This window comes from Notolepis coatsorum (genome assembly GCF_963971535.1).
Source record: "Notolepis coatsorum genome assembly, chromosome: 2".
Classification (NCBI taxonomy): Eukaryota; Metazoa; Chordata; class Actinopteri; order Aulopiformes; family Paralepididae; genus Notolepis; species Notolepis coatsorum.
Window position 1 is genome coordinate 121920917 of NC_140166.1, and position 20007 is coordinate 121940923.

Consider the following 20007-nt stretch of genomic DNA (forward strand, 5'->3'; position numbering starts at 1 on the left):
GCAATAAAATAGCTCTCATTTACAGTACAATAATCATAGTGTGGACGTAATGAGTCTGAGTAGCATAACTCACGAATGCTGCATCCCTGATTTTCTTTTGGCTGTTTCTGGGAATTTTCAATAATCCTGTAGTAGATGATCATAATGTTCTTGGGGGCACATAGTTGACAAGAGAATTGGTTATGTATAAGGAGGCGAACCTTAAAATAAATTCTCAATGCTACTGGAAGCCAGTGCAGAGTAGCTAACAACACTGGACTGATGTGGTCTTTGTATATAAGTAAGGGATAATGTATAGCTACGAGGTCATTGTCGCAAAATAATTGACCGACACTTAGTTTAAACGTAGTGAAGGTCAATTATTTTGCGACAATGACCGAGTATAGGCTATACATTATCCCGCTTATTACATGGCTAACTTACTAACAATATACCTAATAAATTTTACACCATCGACAAGACGAGATCAAATGCAGACGCAGTTCTGTTCTGTGGCTCCGCGCTGTCATCCCAGCCGGCAGGTCTGTGGTCTGATTGCACTGATGACAGTGGGCTTGATTGGTCCAGCTGCGCACAGCGGTCATTATTGCTCGGCAGAGGTCCGTTATCGAGTAATAACGGACCTCTGACGAGCACTATTGACCAATCACAATCAAGCATTTCGGCGAATGTTAAAACGCCATGTAATAAGAATGAATAACACATTTAGCTATGGCCCGGGGGAGCAGCAGTGTGCACCTTGTAGGGACCTCGATCCCCACACAGTTGCTATGCGCCGAACTCATTTGAATATATTTTAAGTTTATATTGCTATGTAAACAGAACGCCTCACAGAGGGAAATTAGGTGTGGCTCTTTGGTACATTAAAAACATATTTCATTATATATCTGGTTCTCAATGAGAACAGCTGGTATTATTTACTCACCTCAGCCATATGCGTTCTATTTACATAGTATTGTGATAGTGAATAAATGAATGAATGAATGAATGAATGAATGAATGAATGAATGAATGAATGAATGAATGAATGAATGAATGAATGAATGAATGAAACCTGTATTGCACCCTGGAGGGAATTTGTCTTGCATACAATGAGCTCAACTTTAAAAACACAACATTAAAAAAGAACATAGACACAGCGAGTCAAAACAAGTTAATAGTATACTACAGGGGTGACCAACCCGCGGCTCACGAGCCACATGCCGTGCGTGTCTTGTCTTGTTTATAATAATGTCTTGTATATATATTTTAGTTTTTAGTTTAGTTTTGTTCTGTTATATTTATATATGTTTTGTTTATATATTATATATATACATAAAGTGCTAGTGTTAGTCTCTGGGGGTTGAGGACACTTTTGTACTTTAGTAGAACTTGCCAGGTTTCAGCAGTCTTACCTTTAGCTAAAGTAATCTACAAGTATAAGCTGGTGACCACTGCTGTCACTGTCGTCCGCTGTCGACACCACCATTCCCCCCAGGTGTCAGGCTCCTCATTCACTTCCATTCATTTTGAGGACCAAGTCTAAATATCATACTAAATATCATATCATAACCATAACTACCATTTCGGGGACCGCGGAGGACAGGGAAGGCAGTGATCGCTAGCTTACTTGTAGATGACTTTAGATGGTAAGATTGCTGATTTTTGACATGGTCTACTAAGGTGAAAAATACCTTTCAATGGTTATGTTGTTCATAATTACAGGAGACAGAGGTGAGATTTGTCTGGAATCATGGTAATTTCTAGGGATGCCCCGATCACGTTTTTTGCCACCGATACCGATCACCAATCGTCTATGAGCCATATCGGCCGATACCGATACCGATCGTTTTTGGTTAAAAATAATAATAATAATTAATATATATATATTTTTTTTATATATATAAAATATATATAATTATACTTGTAGTTGTATTATCTACGAGACATCGCCACCACGCATCAAGTCAAAATGCTCGCTATCTGCAAACAGCTCCACTGTCTGTGTGTATACTCTGCTTTGTTCAGCATGCCCACAGCATCCCCAGTCAGATAGTTCAACAGGGTCTGAAACGTGTTATGAAGCATGATAGCTAATTAGCCAATGTTCAGCTGCAAAAACGAATAATGTCAATTATGTTATAAGACATTGATATCAGGAGCTATCTGTAGCTACTGCTAGCCGGCTAGATGACGTTAGACAATGCATCATGTATTAAAATAAAGTGAACTATTTAGTTTACTGGGTCATTTCGTTAAAACTAATGTGAGCTAACGTGAGCTACCTAGCTAACGGAGGTCTCATGCTGGCGCATCCCTATCATTCTTAAACTGAAATGCGCATTTGTTGATATCAGGAGCTATCAGTAGCTAGCCAGTTAGACAATGCATCATGTATTAAACTAAAGTGAATAGATGACTGTGTAGTTTTGTTTAAACAGTAACGTTAGCTCGGTAGCTAACGTTAGCTCACGAGCGATAGCTAGGAGGAGGAGGAGGAGGAGGAGGAGGAGGAGGAGGAGGAGGAGGAGGAGGAGGAGGAGGAGGAGGAGGAGGGGCAATATGTGCAGCAGCAGAGTGTGGTTGTGAGAGAAGAGTGAGTGAGAACTCCGCAGAGAATTGGATCATGTTTTCTGTGTCATCGATCGGTTTTCACGATCGGCGAAAATAAAGCATTATCGGAATTCACCAATCTCATATTTATACTGAATATCGGCCGATACCGATCGCTGGCCGATCGATCGGGCATCCCTAGTAATTTCTTTCGTTTTCTTTGTATTTTAAAATCAATGCGTTTGAACGTTGTTAATCTCGGCTCTATATAACTGGTCTCATCATCAGTTAAAAGGTCTATCAGAGCTGCATCATCTGCAAATTGTATCATTGTACAATTATCCTGACGACTATTGATATACAATGTGAACAGCGAAGGTGAGAGGAAACAGCCATGTGTGCTACCCCAGTCTGACTGTCCTCCATGGACATGGACACACTGTTGCCTCTCAGTAAGGACGTTGTATATCAATCTCATGATCTCAATCTTACAGCCATGCTACCCAGCTTCACTGTCAATAGATCTGCCTGGACAGTATGAAAGGCAGACGAGAAATCAGCCAACAGTATGCGCAGTTGCGCACACATGATGGGGTTTCCAGGTGTTTGTAAACTTGGTTCAGAAATGTTACTGTTGTACCCTCCTCTTTGCTCTACACACAAATTGTAAAAACACCCATCTGACCACTGGACTTTAACATTTTGAGTGCCAACGACGCTATATGTCGTTAGTTCATGCCGACCGTTGATATAGTTTGTTTGTAATTTTTTTTATATTAGTGATTTGAATTCATATTTCATCAATCTAGTCTCACGTTAGTGCAGCAACCTCTCTCTGAGCTCCATTGGGAAAATACCGCCCCCTATCGTCTCTCCCTGTGTAACTGCACCCCATTGGATTAGACTGATGGGGGGGGGGAATCCAGTTCCCTCATTTTACTTATCCGGCAAGCCATCCGAAGAGATCGAAGTGATTGCCGAGCCGGAAAACAGCGTGGAATACATATTTCCAGTACCCAGCGTTGAATCAATAAACGCGATCAATATTTGGAATGGCGATCAGGAATTGGAATCATCTTTTTGGAGAACATCTGATCTGAGGTAAGGAATCTATTTTACCGGTCTTAGGATAATCGGATCTGTTTTCACAGATATATCAGCGTTTGCCCTATGTGTGTGTGTGTGTGTGTGTGTGTGTGTGTGTGTGTGTGTGTGCGTGTGTGTGTGTGTGTGTGTGTGTGTGTGTGTGTGTGTGTGTGTGTGCTGATCAGGAAATGAGAGAATAGATTTTTCAGCTCGCTTCTCTAGCCAGGGTATCTGCAGGTTTAGCCCAGTCAGATTTAAGGCTTTTTAAGACTTTTTAATGCCACTCAGAATAAAATGTAATACAAATTTCACAATAACAAAATGGCAAAAATCATGCAACGACACCAATTAGTTTAAGTTTAGGGACACATTGGTCCAAAGATGTTTATTAAAACATAACTTGGAAACTTAAAAATCTTGAACTTAAAGGAGTAACTGGATTGGATGAATTTCAACAAAGGGGTGACCAAACATAAATAGCAAATATAGCTATACAAAATATACCAGGGGCCAAGCAGCAAGTGCAACAGCCACATTTCCGTCAGAACACATACTACCACAGGACTGATACCTGTAAGAACACATGACTATCACCATAGGACTGATACCTGTCAGAACACATAACTATTACCACCCTCCCCAGGGTATCAAAAAACCAACAAACAAGATTCTTGTGCCGGATCTCCTCTCTGGTAAACAAGAATACCCTGAAGACTCTAACAGGAGCACTCATTCAAGGGTACTACGACTATGCTTGCACCTCATGGTACCAAAGCACCTCAAGGGCCCTAAAAACAAGATTACAAACATCACAAAACGAACTGGTCAGACTACTGCTTGACCTTACTCCTAAAACCCACTTTACCCCTGCCCACATTCAAAACCGCTCTTAAAGAGCACCTACAGGAGGCTGCAATTAGAAACTGGGCACCGTAAATGTCCAACCCCCCCCCCCCCCCCCCCCTCCTAATGTACAGTCTCCTCTCCATCATATGTATATATTTTCTGTTAGGATCTCTGGGTAACAGTACTGTATATTTGCATATCGTATATGTCCCTATGCCATAAATGTCATGATGTCATGTATGTTATGTATGTCATAAATGTAACTATGAATTGAAAATGGGGGACCCTGATGTAAACAAGACGAAAGTCTCTCTGGTCTGCATCCCCTTAACAATTGTGTGTATTGATATTGAGCCGTACTGTATTGTACCCATTCTGCAATCTGTTAATAAAGTTTTTCATTCATTCATCCAGTTGTTTTGTTTTTGTGGTTTGGTTGAATGAATGAATGAAAACTCAGATTGCAGAATGGGTACAATACAGTACGGCTCAATACACACAATTGTTAAGGGGATGCAGACCAGAGAAAGACGTTTGTCTTGTTTACATCAGGGTCCCCCATTTTCAATTCATAGTGACATTTATGACATACTCAACATACATGACATTTATGGCATAGGGACATACAGGTATATAGTACTGTACTGTTACATTTGTGACATATACGATATGCAAATATACAGTACTGTTACACATAGATCCTAACATACATATGATGGGAGGATACTGTACATTAGGAGGGGGTGGGTGGGAGGAAAAAATACATAGTGGGTGAAGCTCTCATCGAACATAAACACAAACGTGTCCTTGTTTACCACCGTGAATAGATTATTTTCAAGTTAAGACCTCAGCTTCAAGCGTTGGCGTGGAGCCGAATGTTATCCAGAATAATGTTATCTGTTGGTGCAGATGTTATAGTCCTACCTGAGATGGCGGGGCCGAAAAGAAATACGAAATAGTAGTTTGCAGGCGCCGTTTTTGCAGAGGTACGCTTAGCGCTCAGCATGTGCGACTCGACTGCTTTTTTTTTTTTGTTGCAGCGGGCCTCGTAATGGTCTTTGACTGGGACCAACCATGGCGCAAACAGTGGATTGTCTAGCCAGTTCTCGTTAAATTGGCACTTTCCCATATTAACAAGTGCAAATGCTAAACTAAACGTAACGTTAGCGTTATCGCTTCACCTTGCTAACGTTAGCTAGACTCCATTGCTGAAATGGTTCCCGGCCAACATAAGGACCTGTGTTGGTTCCACCCCATTCCGGTCTGCGTGATGCTACAACACGGTCAATAAAAACTCCCGACTTTATCTCCCGTTAACCGTTTTTCCCCAGATTTCCTAATAAAACATAAGATGACATGGCATTTTATCTTTCCTTTCTATGGCATTTTTAAGACCTCTGAAAATGGATTTAAGACATTTTAAGACAAACTAAGGCCTTAATTATTGATAAACAAATGTAAGACTTTTTAAGACTTTTTAAGGATCCGCGGACACCCTGTCTAGCGTGCATAAGTACACATATACTATCGATAATCTAGCGTTTATTTGAAAACGATTCATAAATAGGCCGAAAAATGACAACGTTTTTGTGTATTCCAGAATATTCCAGTAAATGCCGTTTATCACGGAATCTTTATATTTTCCTGAAACTTTCAAGAAAACGAGGGCTTTTCAAAATGCTATAAAACGGAAATGAACCGATTAAAAAACAATCCGTTTCGACAATGTTGACTGCAAACAAGTCATTGATAAGCGACGGCCAGATTAGACACATAGCCATAATTTAAGACATAGATTATGCGTTCACAACGCTATCATTGAAGTGGGTGCTGGCATTCAACCATGTTTTGACCATGTTCACCAGTGGCATCCAAAGTGTTAAGTGAGATAAAACAATTTGCTCAAAACATTTCATAACAACTGGAGTTATTCTACCGGTCTAAAATAATTAATTCAGAGGGATTTGTGTTTTTAGTGAAATAAATTAAATAAAAATATTAACGATAACATTTACATAATTTATTACCAAATGGAAGCAGGCCCAACATGTTCCAAAAGGTTCATTGTCTGATGTATTTGTAATACCAATAGGAAACTATCATCAGGCATTGGGCTGTCCTTTGTAACACCCATTTATTGGTTTGTATTACAGGCACATTCTATATATTTTTTTAATTGACTTTTCTAATTTGACTTGAATTCTTCTTATCCCAACACATTGAGGGGAGCATGACAATATTATTATATATTATAATTATTATATATTATTTATTATTATAATATATTATAATATGTATTGATCCTGTTCTGATAACTTAACTCATTGAGCGCCAAAAACGAGATATCTCGTTTCTGAGAGCCAACGTTTGAGCGCCAATAACGAGATATCTCGTTTTTAGTTCCTTTTTCTGATTATTATTATTCTAAACACTCGTGCAGGCCTTTGAGGGTGTGCCTGGGACCTGCAATGACGATTGAATCAGTATCAGTATCAGTATCAGCAGTATCGCCTACCTTATGAACTGCATGGGCCAGTTTAGTGTGGGGTCGCCCCACGCCGCAGTGAGAGCAACCAAAGCACTAGGGAGCGAGCAGCAGTGAGCAAACTACAGCCATTTAACGTTCGACAATGGCGATCGCGTAGAGCAAATTATTGGATATTATGAAGACATAACGGATGATGATTATGGATGATACAGTGCATTTTCACCAGACTACGTTGGACTCAGCACTTCTGGTAAATCATAAAAATACTATAGTCAAACCGGCCGATGAGGAAACCTATTCGGCTCTGTGGTATAGTCTGACCCGAGCAGACTATAGAAGAAGACAACGGATGAGGGCCACCTAACGTTATAATATGTATTGATCCTGTTCTGATCCAATATACTTGGAGTGAGAGTGGAGTGCCTGCTGACAAAGGTAACGTCTATTTTACCGAACCCCGTCATAAAACATGCTTTTGTAATGATCGCAGCGTCAGAAAACGACCCCCATCCCCCGATGGCTTTGTGAAGAAACATATGGTATTTTTTTTTTGATCAAATTTTTTATTATTATTCACACGAAACAAGACAACACATTAACCACAATCACAATACATAGAACTTCACAAGAAAATAACAAAAACAATAATAATAATACAGACTAACAATTATACAGACAAGAGAAAAGAAAACAGAGTTCAACCTTCTACATTTTTATTCCAAGGGGTACTATCTAATAAATGGTCTTTCCCAGTGTTCAGCCCCGATTCCCGGCCGTGTGACCCTATATTAATAAAACGTACCTCTCCAATCCACCACAAGGACCATTTTTTGAGAACACGACCCGAAAACAGAGCAATGAACCTTCATGAAAAAACAAAAACCTGTAGAGGTGTTCCATAGACTCACAGAGACCGTGTAAAAGTGGCCAAACAGTGAAGAAATAGTTAAATAACTGCCCCCCCATAATATCCCCAGCTAAATTCAAGATGACGAGACAAAAGACAAGACAGACAAAAACATTTCCTCCTCCCCCTCCCAAGAGACCGCCGGACTCACCCGAACACGCACCCCAACCCCGCTCAGCCGCACACTGCGGTCTTTACCTTCTCAGCTGCTGCGAACCACAGGTCAATTCCAGCCTGCCCCACCCCAATCACCCGGGCTGTGGATATCTCAAGATAAATCACATCCAATAGAGTTAGGGACCAGTTAATCATTGTAAGCTTCTCAGGCTCCTTCCATCTCATTGCTATTAGCTTCTTCGCTGCTGTGACGCCCGCTAGGACAACCCTTTTCAGTTGTACGGACGCGGGTAGTGTCGTTATATCGTTCAGGAGTAGCGTAACAGCTGTGAATGGGATAGTTAAGCCACACAGATCTGAAAGCTTGTCCGTTATTGACCTCCAGAAGCGGGCCACTGGTGGGCAATCCCAATACATATGCATATAAGTGCCAGTGGCCTTTTGAGAGCACAAAGTGCACCGAGAGTCGGTTATCAGTCCCATAGCATATAGCTTCCTAGGTGTAAGATAGGTCCTATGAATATAATTTAAATTAATTTGCTGGTGATTGGGGTTGCGGGAAGATAATGCCACATTTGCCCAAACATCATCCCAGTCAAACTCGGGGTCCAACTCCGGGATATCCACACGCCAGATTGTATCCAATGATACATTTTTATACGCGGATTGAATTAAGAGCGTATAAAAGTCGGAGACAAACCCTCTGGATGTCGTCCTGTCCACTATGAGCCTGAGGAAGGGGTGTGGGTGCAAGGCTTGAGCCCACGGTACGCCATGCGCCCTCAGTGCTGACCTTAGTTGAAGGTAAAGAAAGAAGGACTCGCCGGGAAGATCATAAAATTCTCTTAAGTCCTGAAACGCACGGAGGCCGTTCTTATCATAAATATCCTCCAGAGTATGCACTCCCCTCCTTTGCCATTGAGGAATATTAACCGGCTTGTGTCCAACAAGTAATTGCTGGTTATTAAAAATTGGAGAGTCCAGGTGCCAAGGGCATTTAACCCCACACGACCTCTGTACATTACGCCACGTTTGGATCACGTGCGTTATGATCGGTCCATACCTCAGCCGGCATTTCGAAATAGAGACAGTGGAGTACACTACATCCTGCAATCTTAGCGGAGATACCGCCGCCGCTTCTAAGGAGCGCCACGATACAGCCTCTACAGGGTCTAGCCAGCACATCAGAGGTCTCAGTGAAAAGGACCAGAAATAAAGTTTAAAATCAGGGATTGCGAGGCCCCCATCTTGTTTTCTACGTTGAGTAGTAGCCCTTTTGATTCTCGGGCGTTTGTTATTCCAGACAAACTTAGATACCATCGATTGTACCTTGCGCCAGTGGTCTATTGGAGGGGGCAGGGGGAGCATTGAGCTAATAAAATTTATCCTAGGCAGGATGTTCATTTTGATTATGGAAGCCCGGGCTTGTAAGGAGTTAGGAAGGGACGACCACCTGTCTAGATCCTGGCGTATTTTATCAAAAGTACCCGTGAAGTTGTACTTAGTAGTTTGGTTCAGCGTGGGGAATATCTCTATGCCCAAGTATTTAAAATGTTCTACTATGGGGATATCAGCTGGTAGTCGTACCGCCTTGGCCAGTTCATTAAGAGGTAGGCAGGCTGATTTGTTCCAGTTAATCTTAAAACCTGACAATTTACCAAATTCGTCAATTATCCTCAATAATTTTGTGGCCGACCGGGAGGGGTCGTCCATGAAAATCAGCAGGTCATCCGCATAGAGAGCAATTTTGTGTGGAGTATTGTTGACCATTATGGGGACGATGTCCTCCGATTGCCTAATAAATTGGGCCAAAGGTTCGAGGGAAAGCGCGAACAGTCCCGGGCTCAGAGGGCAACCCTGTCTAGAAGATCTGGAGACTGGAAAGAGTGTGGAACAGTTTTTGCCTGTCAGTATCATCGCAGACGGCGAGGCATACAGGACTTTAATCATATGAATAAAACTCTTTCCAAGACCCATGACCTCAAGTACCTTCCACAGGTATGACCACTCAAGTCTGTCAAACGCCTTCATGGCATCCAAAGACAGAACTGTGGATGGAGTTGTATTGTCTTTACTGTTATCGATTACATGCAACAGCCTCCTAAGATTATCTGCAGCCAGACGCCCCGGGATAAAACCAGTTTGATCGCAGTGTACCAATACAGACATAAATCTCTGCAGGCGACGGGCCAGCACCTTGGCAAACACCTTTAAATCGGCCCCGAGAAGACTCAAGGGTCTATAGCTACCACAATCATTGGGATCTTTGTCCTTCTTGAGAAGTAAAGAAATCAACGCCATATTGACATCTCTTGAGAACTCCCCTTGTTCGATAGCGTAATTGATCATATCGAGCATCAATGGACCCAGTTGGTCCCAGAAAGCTAAATACACTTCGGGTGGAATACCATCCCAGCCTGGTGCCTTACCCCTCTGCATTTCAACAATCGTCTCCCTCAATTCTACGAGAGTAATCGGTCTCCCCAGTTCCTTGGCCTCTTCCTCAGAAATGTGGGGTATCTCAAGCCCGCCAATGAACGATTCAAATTTAGAGTCATCCAGATTACCCTCTGAGCTATATAACTGTGAGTAAAACTCTTTAAAAGTGTCATTGATCTTTTTCGAATCAGTAGTGACTGCACCCTGGCTCGTCCTAATCGAGGGGATATCCGAGAAATGATCATTTGAGCGTATTTTCATTGCCAATAGATGGCTAGGTCTGGAGCCGAGAAAATAGTAATTTTGTCTTGTCCTATGTATCAAGAACTCAGACTGTTGTTTAAGTATGGAGTTTATTTCTTTTTTGACTATCTTACGTTGTGTGTTTAGTCGTTCATTATAGTCAGTTTGCAAGGATGCGTATAGGTCCGCATATAATGATTCCAGTCCTTCTAGCTTTTTTGACCGGGATTTTCGCAAATTGGAGGCAAATAGTGTGACATGACCCCTGATGAATCCTTTCAATGCGTTCCACAGGACCCTAGGGTCTTCTACTGTGCCAACGTTGATCTGCAAAAATTCAGCTAGTTTACTCCTGAACTCAGAACAGAAGTCATCGTTCTTTAGCAAGGTCGAATTAAAACGCCATCTGGGAGCTCTTGCGGAGAGCCTGCCAAAGGTTGCCGTAAGGAAAATCCCCTTGTGGTCTGAGAGAGCCAAGGGAACCAATGAGACATCGAAACTATCAAACATATTAGGGGACGCGAATGCATAGTCAATTCGAGAGAAGCTTTTGTGTCTGGCTGACAGGTGAGAGTAATCTTTGAGGGTGGGGTTGCATAAGCGCCAAAGGTCTGTGAGCCCTGTGTCTTTGGCCCACATCCTAAGGGCCTTAGAGGCCCGTTTTTGGTCGCTCGTTTCAGAGGGCCCGGACCTATCCATCTCCGCATCCCAGCACGCATTAAAATCGCCACCCACAATGAGAGCGTATCCATTAAGTTCCAACATATTCTTCGTGATTGTATTATAGAACGCTGAATCAAATGTGTTAGGAGCATACAATGCTATTATAGCCATCTTCCTATGCAAGAATTCAACTTTTGCTATAGTAATCCTTCCCTCCGTGTCCGACCATACATCCAAGATTTTGATATCAAGGTTACGTCTTGTAACTATGACTACTCCTTTCGTCTTATCATCGGCTGAGGATGAGGAGATAACGTGATATTGCCGATTTGCCAGTCTTGACACGTCACCTACCAATAAATGCGTTTCACTAAGGAGAGCAAGGTCAATATTTCTCCTCTTCAATAGCCAAAGGACACTGGCACGCTTGTGTGGGGCGTTAAGCCCTCCTGCGTTCCAAATTAAAATATTCAATTTAGCCATGGTCGAGCTTGTATAAATGCGTAGAGAACATACCCGTGCAGCCAGGCTGAGTACAGTGGTGCTGATCCCGGCGGGCTCGGACGGTCAATCCCAGGAGTTCAGAGGAGGAACGATTACACACATATAAGACAACAGTACATAAAACACATAAAAATACCACCCCAGTTACAACCCCCCCTCCTTCTACTCTAAACCCTATCCCACCCGTCCTATTATAAGGCCTCCTATACCCACTCTCCAATCCCCACCCTTTGCCCCATCCCCTGAGGATGGTCTGAAGAAACATATGGTCATGTTTACCTTTGACCTGGCAATAATATAGGTTTCAGGCGAGCAGCCGCGAGATTTGCGCACAAAACACTATATCTCACAATCTAGAAAACCAGCCTGGATTATTGTGAAACGGGGGAATTTTTTGCGTGGTATAGCGTGCAAACGAAGGTATATGTAGAAATAAACTGTCTTGTCCCTGTTGGAGTATAAATAGTGCCTGTCAAATGAGCCGTACTATTTTCTCCATAGCTATAATATAGAATATATGATGGGTCCGCAAACATCGTGAAAATGGTCAATAACGCTGGCGCCAGGGAGTAAAGATGGAAAAACAGTGTGGCAGTCAATGAGTTAACAGGGTCCCTTAATTTCAACGAGTAATGCTAATAATGTAATTTTAGGGAAATTGAAGGACAGATACATAAACTGACATTTAAAATACAAATCCATTTAATGCATCCCTCATCAATCCATCATCAACCCAGGTGGCCGGGTAGCGCAGCGGACTAAGCGTCTGTCTACCACCGCAGAGACACTGGTATCGAATCCGGCTGTCAGCGGTACCTCCGGCTTGGTCGGTCGTCATACTGACACAATTGGCAGTGTCATCGTTGTAAACAGCGACTCCTACAGGTCGGTCAGGGCTGCACAGCGAGGGAGGGAATTGGGGAAGGTAGTGTGAGCCTCCCACGCGTTACACTTCCCCAGTGAGAGTCCTCGCTGTCAGGTGAAAAGAGGCTGCTGGCTGTCTCCTGTATCGGAGGACGCATGTGATAGACTTCAGGGCTCTCTAGACCGGCAAATGGGGGGCAAATGCGCGCAACAACCAGGAAGAGGAGGGGGGAATTGGCATAACAGAAAAAAATGGAGGAGAAAAAGTAGATAAAAAAAATCAAGCCATCATCACATGACTCATCTGAGGCTGTTGCTTATGTGGAGATGAGACGGTGTGAAAATACGGTCCGTAGCCAATAGCCACACGTCATGTTCAAAACCTAGGCCACGCCCACAGTGGGGGGTCTGTAATGTGAAAGGATGACATCATGGACCGCTCTGCTGCTGGATGATACCAAAACAGTGGAAGAGCTGGGTGACTTTGACAGTGCCGGATCAACTGCTGTGTGTTTGAGGGTATACACAGGTTTGTTTGGTTTCAGTTCTGCTTCAAATATAACCACACACACACACACATACAAAGAAAACAATGATTTTTAACTATTCTGCCCGATTCCGTGCGCATTGTCCTGAGTGCATGTCTGAAAAGGGCGTCAGACTGCTGATATAGAGTTGTTTTTCTTTCCTTCTATGTTCAATAAATTGAACAAATTGGTGTATTTGACTAATGAGTGGAAAATTATGATTATTAGTTTGGTGAAGGTGAAGATCACAGTATACAATACAAGATAAAAGAGTACGCTGCACACTTTTCTGGGGGGTGGTGGTTGTTCAGTTTTATAAAGTGTGATGACAAGGCTGGCAAAACCTTGTGAAGTGAAAGGCTTTAAAAACAATGAGAAGCATTCCTACAAAAATATTGTCTTTAACCTCTTAACATGCGGGCAGAAAAGTGGCTATTTTTGTTTTCGTTTTTGAGGACTGCCTACCTTTTTTGCAAATCAAAATACTATACTTTATACTTATAGGACATGCATAAGCCTGGTCTCTTTTGAAAGATAACATTCTGAAGTGTCTGATACAATAAAGAAAGATCACTTTTAGTGCTAATGAAATAGAGTAACATAGGTCTGAACTTGAGTTGTAGAAAGACCTGTTACTCACCTTTTTCTTTAGTAGTTGCAATATCCAAAAGTATATATCCAGAAAAGATGGTATGGCTGAAAAAACACACTGGGTCCATAGCCTGAAGTTATGTAGTACATGTCCAAATTTCATAAAAATCTGTTCAGAAATGAGTTATTAGGAGCAATTTTGGTAAACTGTGTAGCGTTCCTGGTTTCCTTTTCCTCATAGACTTCAATTCATTCTGCATTTTTTCTCTTCCTGTTTTTACTCGTGACTTTTCACCTAGATCCCTGATTCGTACATCCCCACGTGGGGTATCATTGGAAAGCCACACTCATTGGCTACAACCCTGTCCAATCATTTCCGAGATCGCCAAATGATTGACGGAGCCAGAGCCCCGGGAGTGGTAATCTGACTCTGCCGTGTACTTTGGTGCACGCCTCACATATCGGCATGTAACTCGAGAACCGGTGAACGGATTTTGTCGCCTGCAATGGCAATCGACAGGCAACAAATATGGCTCTAATTCTATCTATATATTGTATTAAAAGAAATGCACACCGAGAGGTCGGCAAAGTGGCAGTGGGAAAATCGTCCTCAAGAGGGCCCACATGTGGGCCCCCAAGTGTTAATTAATGTCCATAAAAAGCTAGTTACATACACATCCCCTGGCAGGGACTATGCAAAAAGCACCCTCACCATGAACACACCTGGTTTTAATTCAAGGCTTGATTGATCAACAAATCAAGATCACCTGCATCAATTAACTCCTGACAAACAAGTCGTGTCCAGTTACTGTTTTAAGATTTGAAATGAATGTAGCGCTGAATTATCGTGACACGTGAATAATGACATAATAGACATAGCCTACAAACTTGCTCCAACAATTTACAATAACATTTACAATAAAAACACAAGTGTACAAAGGAGCCCCATGAAGGAGTCTCTCCTTTACAAAAGCAAAACAATTAATATAATATTCGCTAAAACTATTTACATATTGATATGTCTTCAAATGTCCATCCTTAGTGAAGACAGAGAAGCCTCCACCAACACCAACCCTCCAGAACTAACCCCCACCACAGCCCCCACCAACACCAACCCTCCAGAACTAACCCCCACCACAGCCCCCACCAACACCAACCCTCCAGAACTAACCCCCACCACAGCCCCCACCAACACCAACCCTCCAGAACTAACCCCCACCACAGCCCCCGCCAACTCCATCATGCCCAGTGATCTGACCCTCACATGAAGTGCGCATGATGTTCAGCCAGGTCAACATCAGGAAGGCAGCGGGTCCGGATGGGATCCCTGGTCGAGTGATCAGATCATGCGCAGCACAGTTGGCGGGTGTGTTCACATTCACACACATATTCAACCTCTCACTCTCCCTCTGTTTATTCCCCTCCTGCTTTAAGTCCTCCACGATTGTGCCTATCCCCCAAAAAGGCAAGATAACATGCCTAAACGACTGGCGCCCTATTGCCCTCACCCCCATTGTGAGTAAGTGCTTCGAAAAGCACATACAAATTTTTATATGTGCCATCATACCCCCCACTAGACCAGCACCAGTATGCCTATCGTGGAAACAGATCCACAGATGATGCCATATCCACAGTACTCCATAGCACCCTCCCTCACCTGGAAAACAAGAACACATACGCCAGATTGCTGTTTGTCGACTACAGTTCGGCATTCAATACAATAATCCCCTCCAAACTGGTCATCAAATTCACCAACCTAGGCTTCACCCCTGAACTGTGCACCCTCATCCTGGATTTCCTGTCTGAACGGCGACAGGTAGTGAGGATGGGCTCGGTCACCTCCGCTCCGCTGACCCTGAGCACTGCAGCTCCTCAGGGCTGTGTCCTGAGCCCCCTCCTGTACTCCCTGTATACATGGAGCTCCTCAGGGCTGTGTCCTGAGCCCCCTCCTGTACTCCCTGTATACATGGAGCTCCTCAGGGCTGTGTCCTGAGCCCCCTCCTGTACTCCCTGTATACATGGAGCTCCTCAGGGCTGTGTCCTGAGCCCCCTCCTGTACTCCCTGTATACATGGAGCTCCTCAGGGCTGTGTCCTGAGCCCCCTCCTGTACTCCCTGTATACATGGAGCTCCTCAGGGCTGTGTCCTGAGCCCCCTCCTGTACTCCCTGTATACATGGAGCTCCTCAGGGCTGTGTCCTGAGCCCCCTCCTGTACTCCCTGTATACATGGAGCTCCTCAGGGCTGTGTCCTGAGCCCCCTCCTGTACTCCCTGTATACATGGAGCTCCCCAGGGCTGTGTCCTGAGCCCCCTCCTGTACTCCCTGTATACATGGAGCTCCTCAGGGCTGTGTCCTGAGCCCCCTCCTGTACTCCCTGTATACATGGAGCTCCCCAGGGCTGTGTCCTGAGCCCCCTCCTGTACTCCCTGTATACACACGACTGTGTGTCTATACACCACTCTAACCTGGTGGTCAAGTTTGCCGACGATACAACTGTGGTGGGCTTGATCACCGATGGGGAAGAGTCAGCTTACAGGAGGGAGGTCGACCACCTGGCACGGTGGAGCGAGGATAACAACCTCTCGCTCAACATTGCCAAAACCAAAGAGCTGGTGGTGGACTTCAGGAGGGGGAGGAAGACGGAGTTGGCCCCCATCACAATTGGAGGTGCTGCTGTGGAGAGAGTGGGCCAGTTCAGGTTCCTCGGAGTTAACATCACTGAGGACCTGAAATGGGACACCCATGCGGATCAGGTGGTGAAGAAGGCCCAACAACGCCTCTTCCACCTGAGAAGACTCAGACAGTTTGTGTGTGTGCGTGCGTGCATGTGCGTGTGTGTGTGTGTGTGCATGTGCGTACTGACCTGCACCTCTGAGTCTGCGCTCACAGGCTGGAGGTGGAACCAGGTGTCTTTCCCATGGTACTTCTGAAGGTCCTCCTTCTGTACCGCTACCTTACCTACACACACACACACACACACACACACACACACACACACACACACACACACACGCACACACGCACGCACGCACGCACGCACGCACACACAAAGACCCTGACGTGAGCGGGGGGGACGACGACTACGACTGTATACATAATATACTGTATATTACTGTATATTTACATTCACAATCACTTTATACCTAACAAGACACCTTAAAGTAAAGTAAATACTTATAGGCATTATAATTAATATATATATATAACATGAGGTGAACACCTGTACAAGCATACTCTCTCACTCACACACACACACACACACACACACACACACACACACACACACACACACACACACACACACACACGCACACACACTTCCCTTAACAAGCATAAATGTATTGTGTATTTTATACCACACACTCAACCACACTATTTTGAACCGAGGTTTGAATATGTGTCAGCGAGCAGCTCTGACACAGAAACCCTGCAGTGGAGACATGCAGACATGTCAGCTTGTTTGGTTGCTCCTCAACAAAAGACTAAAAACACATTCCTCCTGAGACCGCCACTGACTCAGCATGTTGGCATGGAAACACGTCCTTACAGCCAATCGCTGTCTGTCAGAATGTAAACATCTGTGTCTCATCAACAGTGAAGCCCAATCAACTAATGCAACCCTGCCTGTGTGCTGAATTGTAACACACATCTAAATGAAGCTAGTTTTGGGTTGGGCGAGTGGACATAACGAAGCAAATTTTGGGTTGGTGAGTGGACGTAATGAAACTAGTTTTGGGTTGGGGTGAGTGGACGTAATGAAGCTAGTTTTGGGTTGGGGTGAGTGGACGTAATGAAGCTAGTTTTGGGTTGGGGTGAGTGGACGTAATGAAGCTAGTTTTGGGTTTGGTGAGTGGACGTAATGAAGCTAGTTTTGGGTTGGGGTGAGTGGACGTAATGAAGCTAGTTTTGGGTTGGGGTGAGGGGACGTAATGAAGCTAGTTTTGGGTTGGGTGAGTGGACGTAATGAAGCTAGTTTTGGGTTGGGTGAGTGGACGTAATGAAGCTAGTTTTGGGTTGAGGCGAGCGGATGTAATGAAGCTAGTTTTGGGTTGGGGTGACCTTAACCTTGACCTAGTTTTGGGTTGAGTGAGCGGACGTAATGAAGCTAGTTTTGGGTTGGGGTGAGCGGACGTAACGAAGAAAATTTTGGTTTGGGGTGAGTGGACGTAATGAAGCTAGTTTTGGGTTGGAGCGAGTGGATGTAATGAAGCTAGTTTTGGGTTGGAACAAGCTGACGTAATGATGCTAGTTTTGGGTTGGGGCGAGTGGACACAATTAAGCTAGTTTTGGGTTGGGTCTCAGTTTGTAAGTCAATCAGAAGCAGATATTTTTTTTTTAACTCATTGTCCTCCAGTTGTCTAGTTCTCATCTATTTATCACTATGTGCCAAAAGATTCACAAAAACAATTTCCTGTTTATTATATCTGGAGAAATCCATTGTCCAATCCAAAAAGTACCTAATCCATGAGCAGCGTCACTTTGAGGACAAACAAAATTTCCAATACAATTAGATTTTGAGTACCGTACGCAAACCCCTCCCCCATTTTCATAATACCATAAATGCGCATGTATTTAAGATCAAACATCAATCGAATGAACCTCCTCATTCTTATATATAACCCCCCATTCATATATATATATATGTATCTGTCTGTACAATGTACATACCTGCATACAATCCTTTTTACATATCTGTATATACTATATCTATATGTGTATATATTCCTTACCTACTCTTACTAGTTATACTGCTGGCCAGTATGACTTACTACCAGTGTCTTTATACCCGTATCAATCACTGTACTATAACACTATACATACATCTGAATATCATTATTGCTCAGTAGTACTCATTTATATATACTCCAGAGTCCAGTTTAATCGCATGTACATTTACTTTACTGTTACATTTGCACTCTGGTTGGATGCCAAACTTATTTTTGTTGTACAGTACTTGTGCTGTATGATGACAATACATTTGAATCAAATCTAATCTAAATTCCACCCTCAGATTGTGAGACGATTTGGGACCAATGGGCTAGAGGTGGCTTTACTCACCGATGCTGGAGTCCCGTCTGAAGACGTCTCTGTCGAAGAGGTAGAAGGACAGGTGTCTGAAGCTACGAGGGATCTCACAGTAGAAGTCCTCCCCATAGAACGGACTAGAGGAGAGGGAAGGCACACACCAAGGTTCACATCTGTCTGAATATACCTGCATATAATCCTTCTATATACCTATTTATACACCTGGATATAACTCATACAACTCTGTATGATAGCATGTACAATAATGCTGTTTATACCACATATATATATTTATACTTACCGTATATATTTATCCATCCGTCTGTACATACCTGCATATAATCCCTTTTACATATCTGTAGATACTATATCTATACATATCGTATACTTTTATGCCGTGACAAATAAAACTCTTGACTATCCCTAACCTACTCTTACTAGGCATACCGCTGGGAAGTATGACTTACTAGTGTCTTTATACCTGTATCATTGTACATACATAATATTAAAACTATAGTCTGTACATACATCTGATTAGCACTATTAGTAGTACTAATACATCTGATTGGCACTATCAGTAGTACTAATTCATATATATTATACCCAGTTTAATCACCTGTACATTGTATATTACTATGCACTTAGTGTTACATTTGCACTCGGGTTGGATGCCAAACATATTTTTGTTATACAGTACTTGTGCCAGGGTTCGAAATTAAGGGGGGCTTGGGGCAAAATGCCCTCGAAAATTGACCAAATGCCCTCGAAAATCAGTTAAGGGGGGCAAGAAATCCAGATAGATTGATCGCATGCTATACTCGAGTGATCGTGTATTACTCGAAAAGGGGGAAAAAACGTAAAAAAAAAAAAAAAAAAATGTAATATTTGATTTTTTTACTTATTTTTTTCATTCACGTATATATGTTTAAGGAAACCAACAAACAGTTATAATCGTACACATACATGTGAAAAAATATGTAAAAAAAATAATACAATTTTATATATTTTTTTCATACAAATTATTAGTAATTTCAATTTTTTGTTTTCGATTTTTCTCATAGCTACGAGTAACGATTACTCACGCCCATCCATAGTATGCACACGCACAGTATAATATGCATGTAATAAATAGTTTGTTAATAAAGTGTTACTTGAACAATTTTCACTGTGCTCCT

The 20007-nt window shown here is 42.9% G+C and overlaps 1 protein-coding gene across 1 annotated transcript in view; it reads right to left on the minus strand.

Annotated features, from left to right (window-relative positions):
• Positions 1 to 20007, minus strand: part of rasa3 (RAS p21 protein activator 3) — a 155065-nt gene that overhangs the window by 89080 nt on the left and 45978 nt on the right. Inside the window, 2 exon segments of the mRNA XM_084309178.1 lie at positions 16671 to 16765; positions 18866 to 18969. Of these exon segments, the coding sequence (XP_084165304.1) occupies positions 16671 to 16765; positions 18866 to 18969 (199 nt within the window).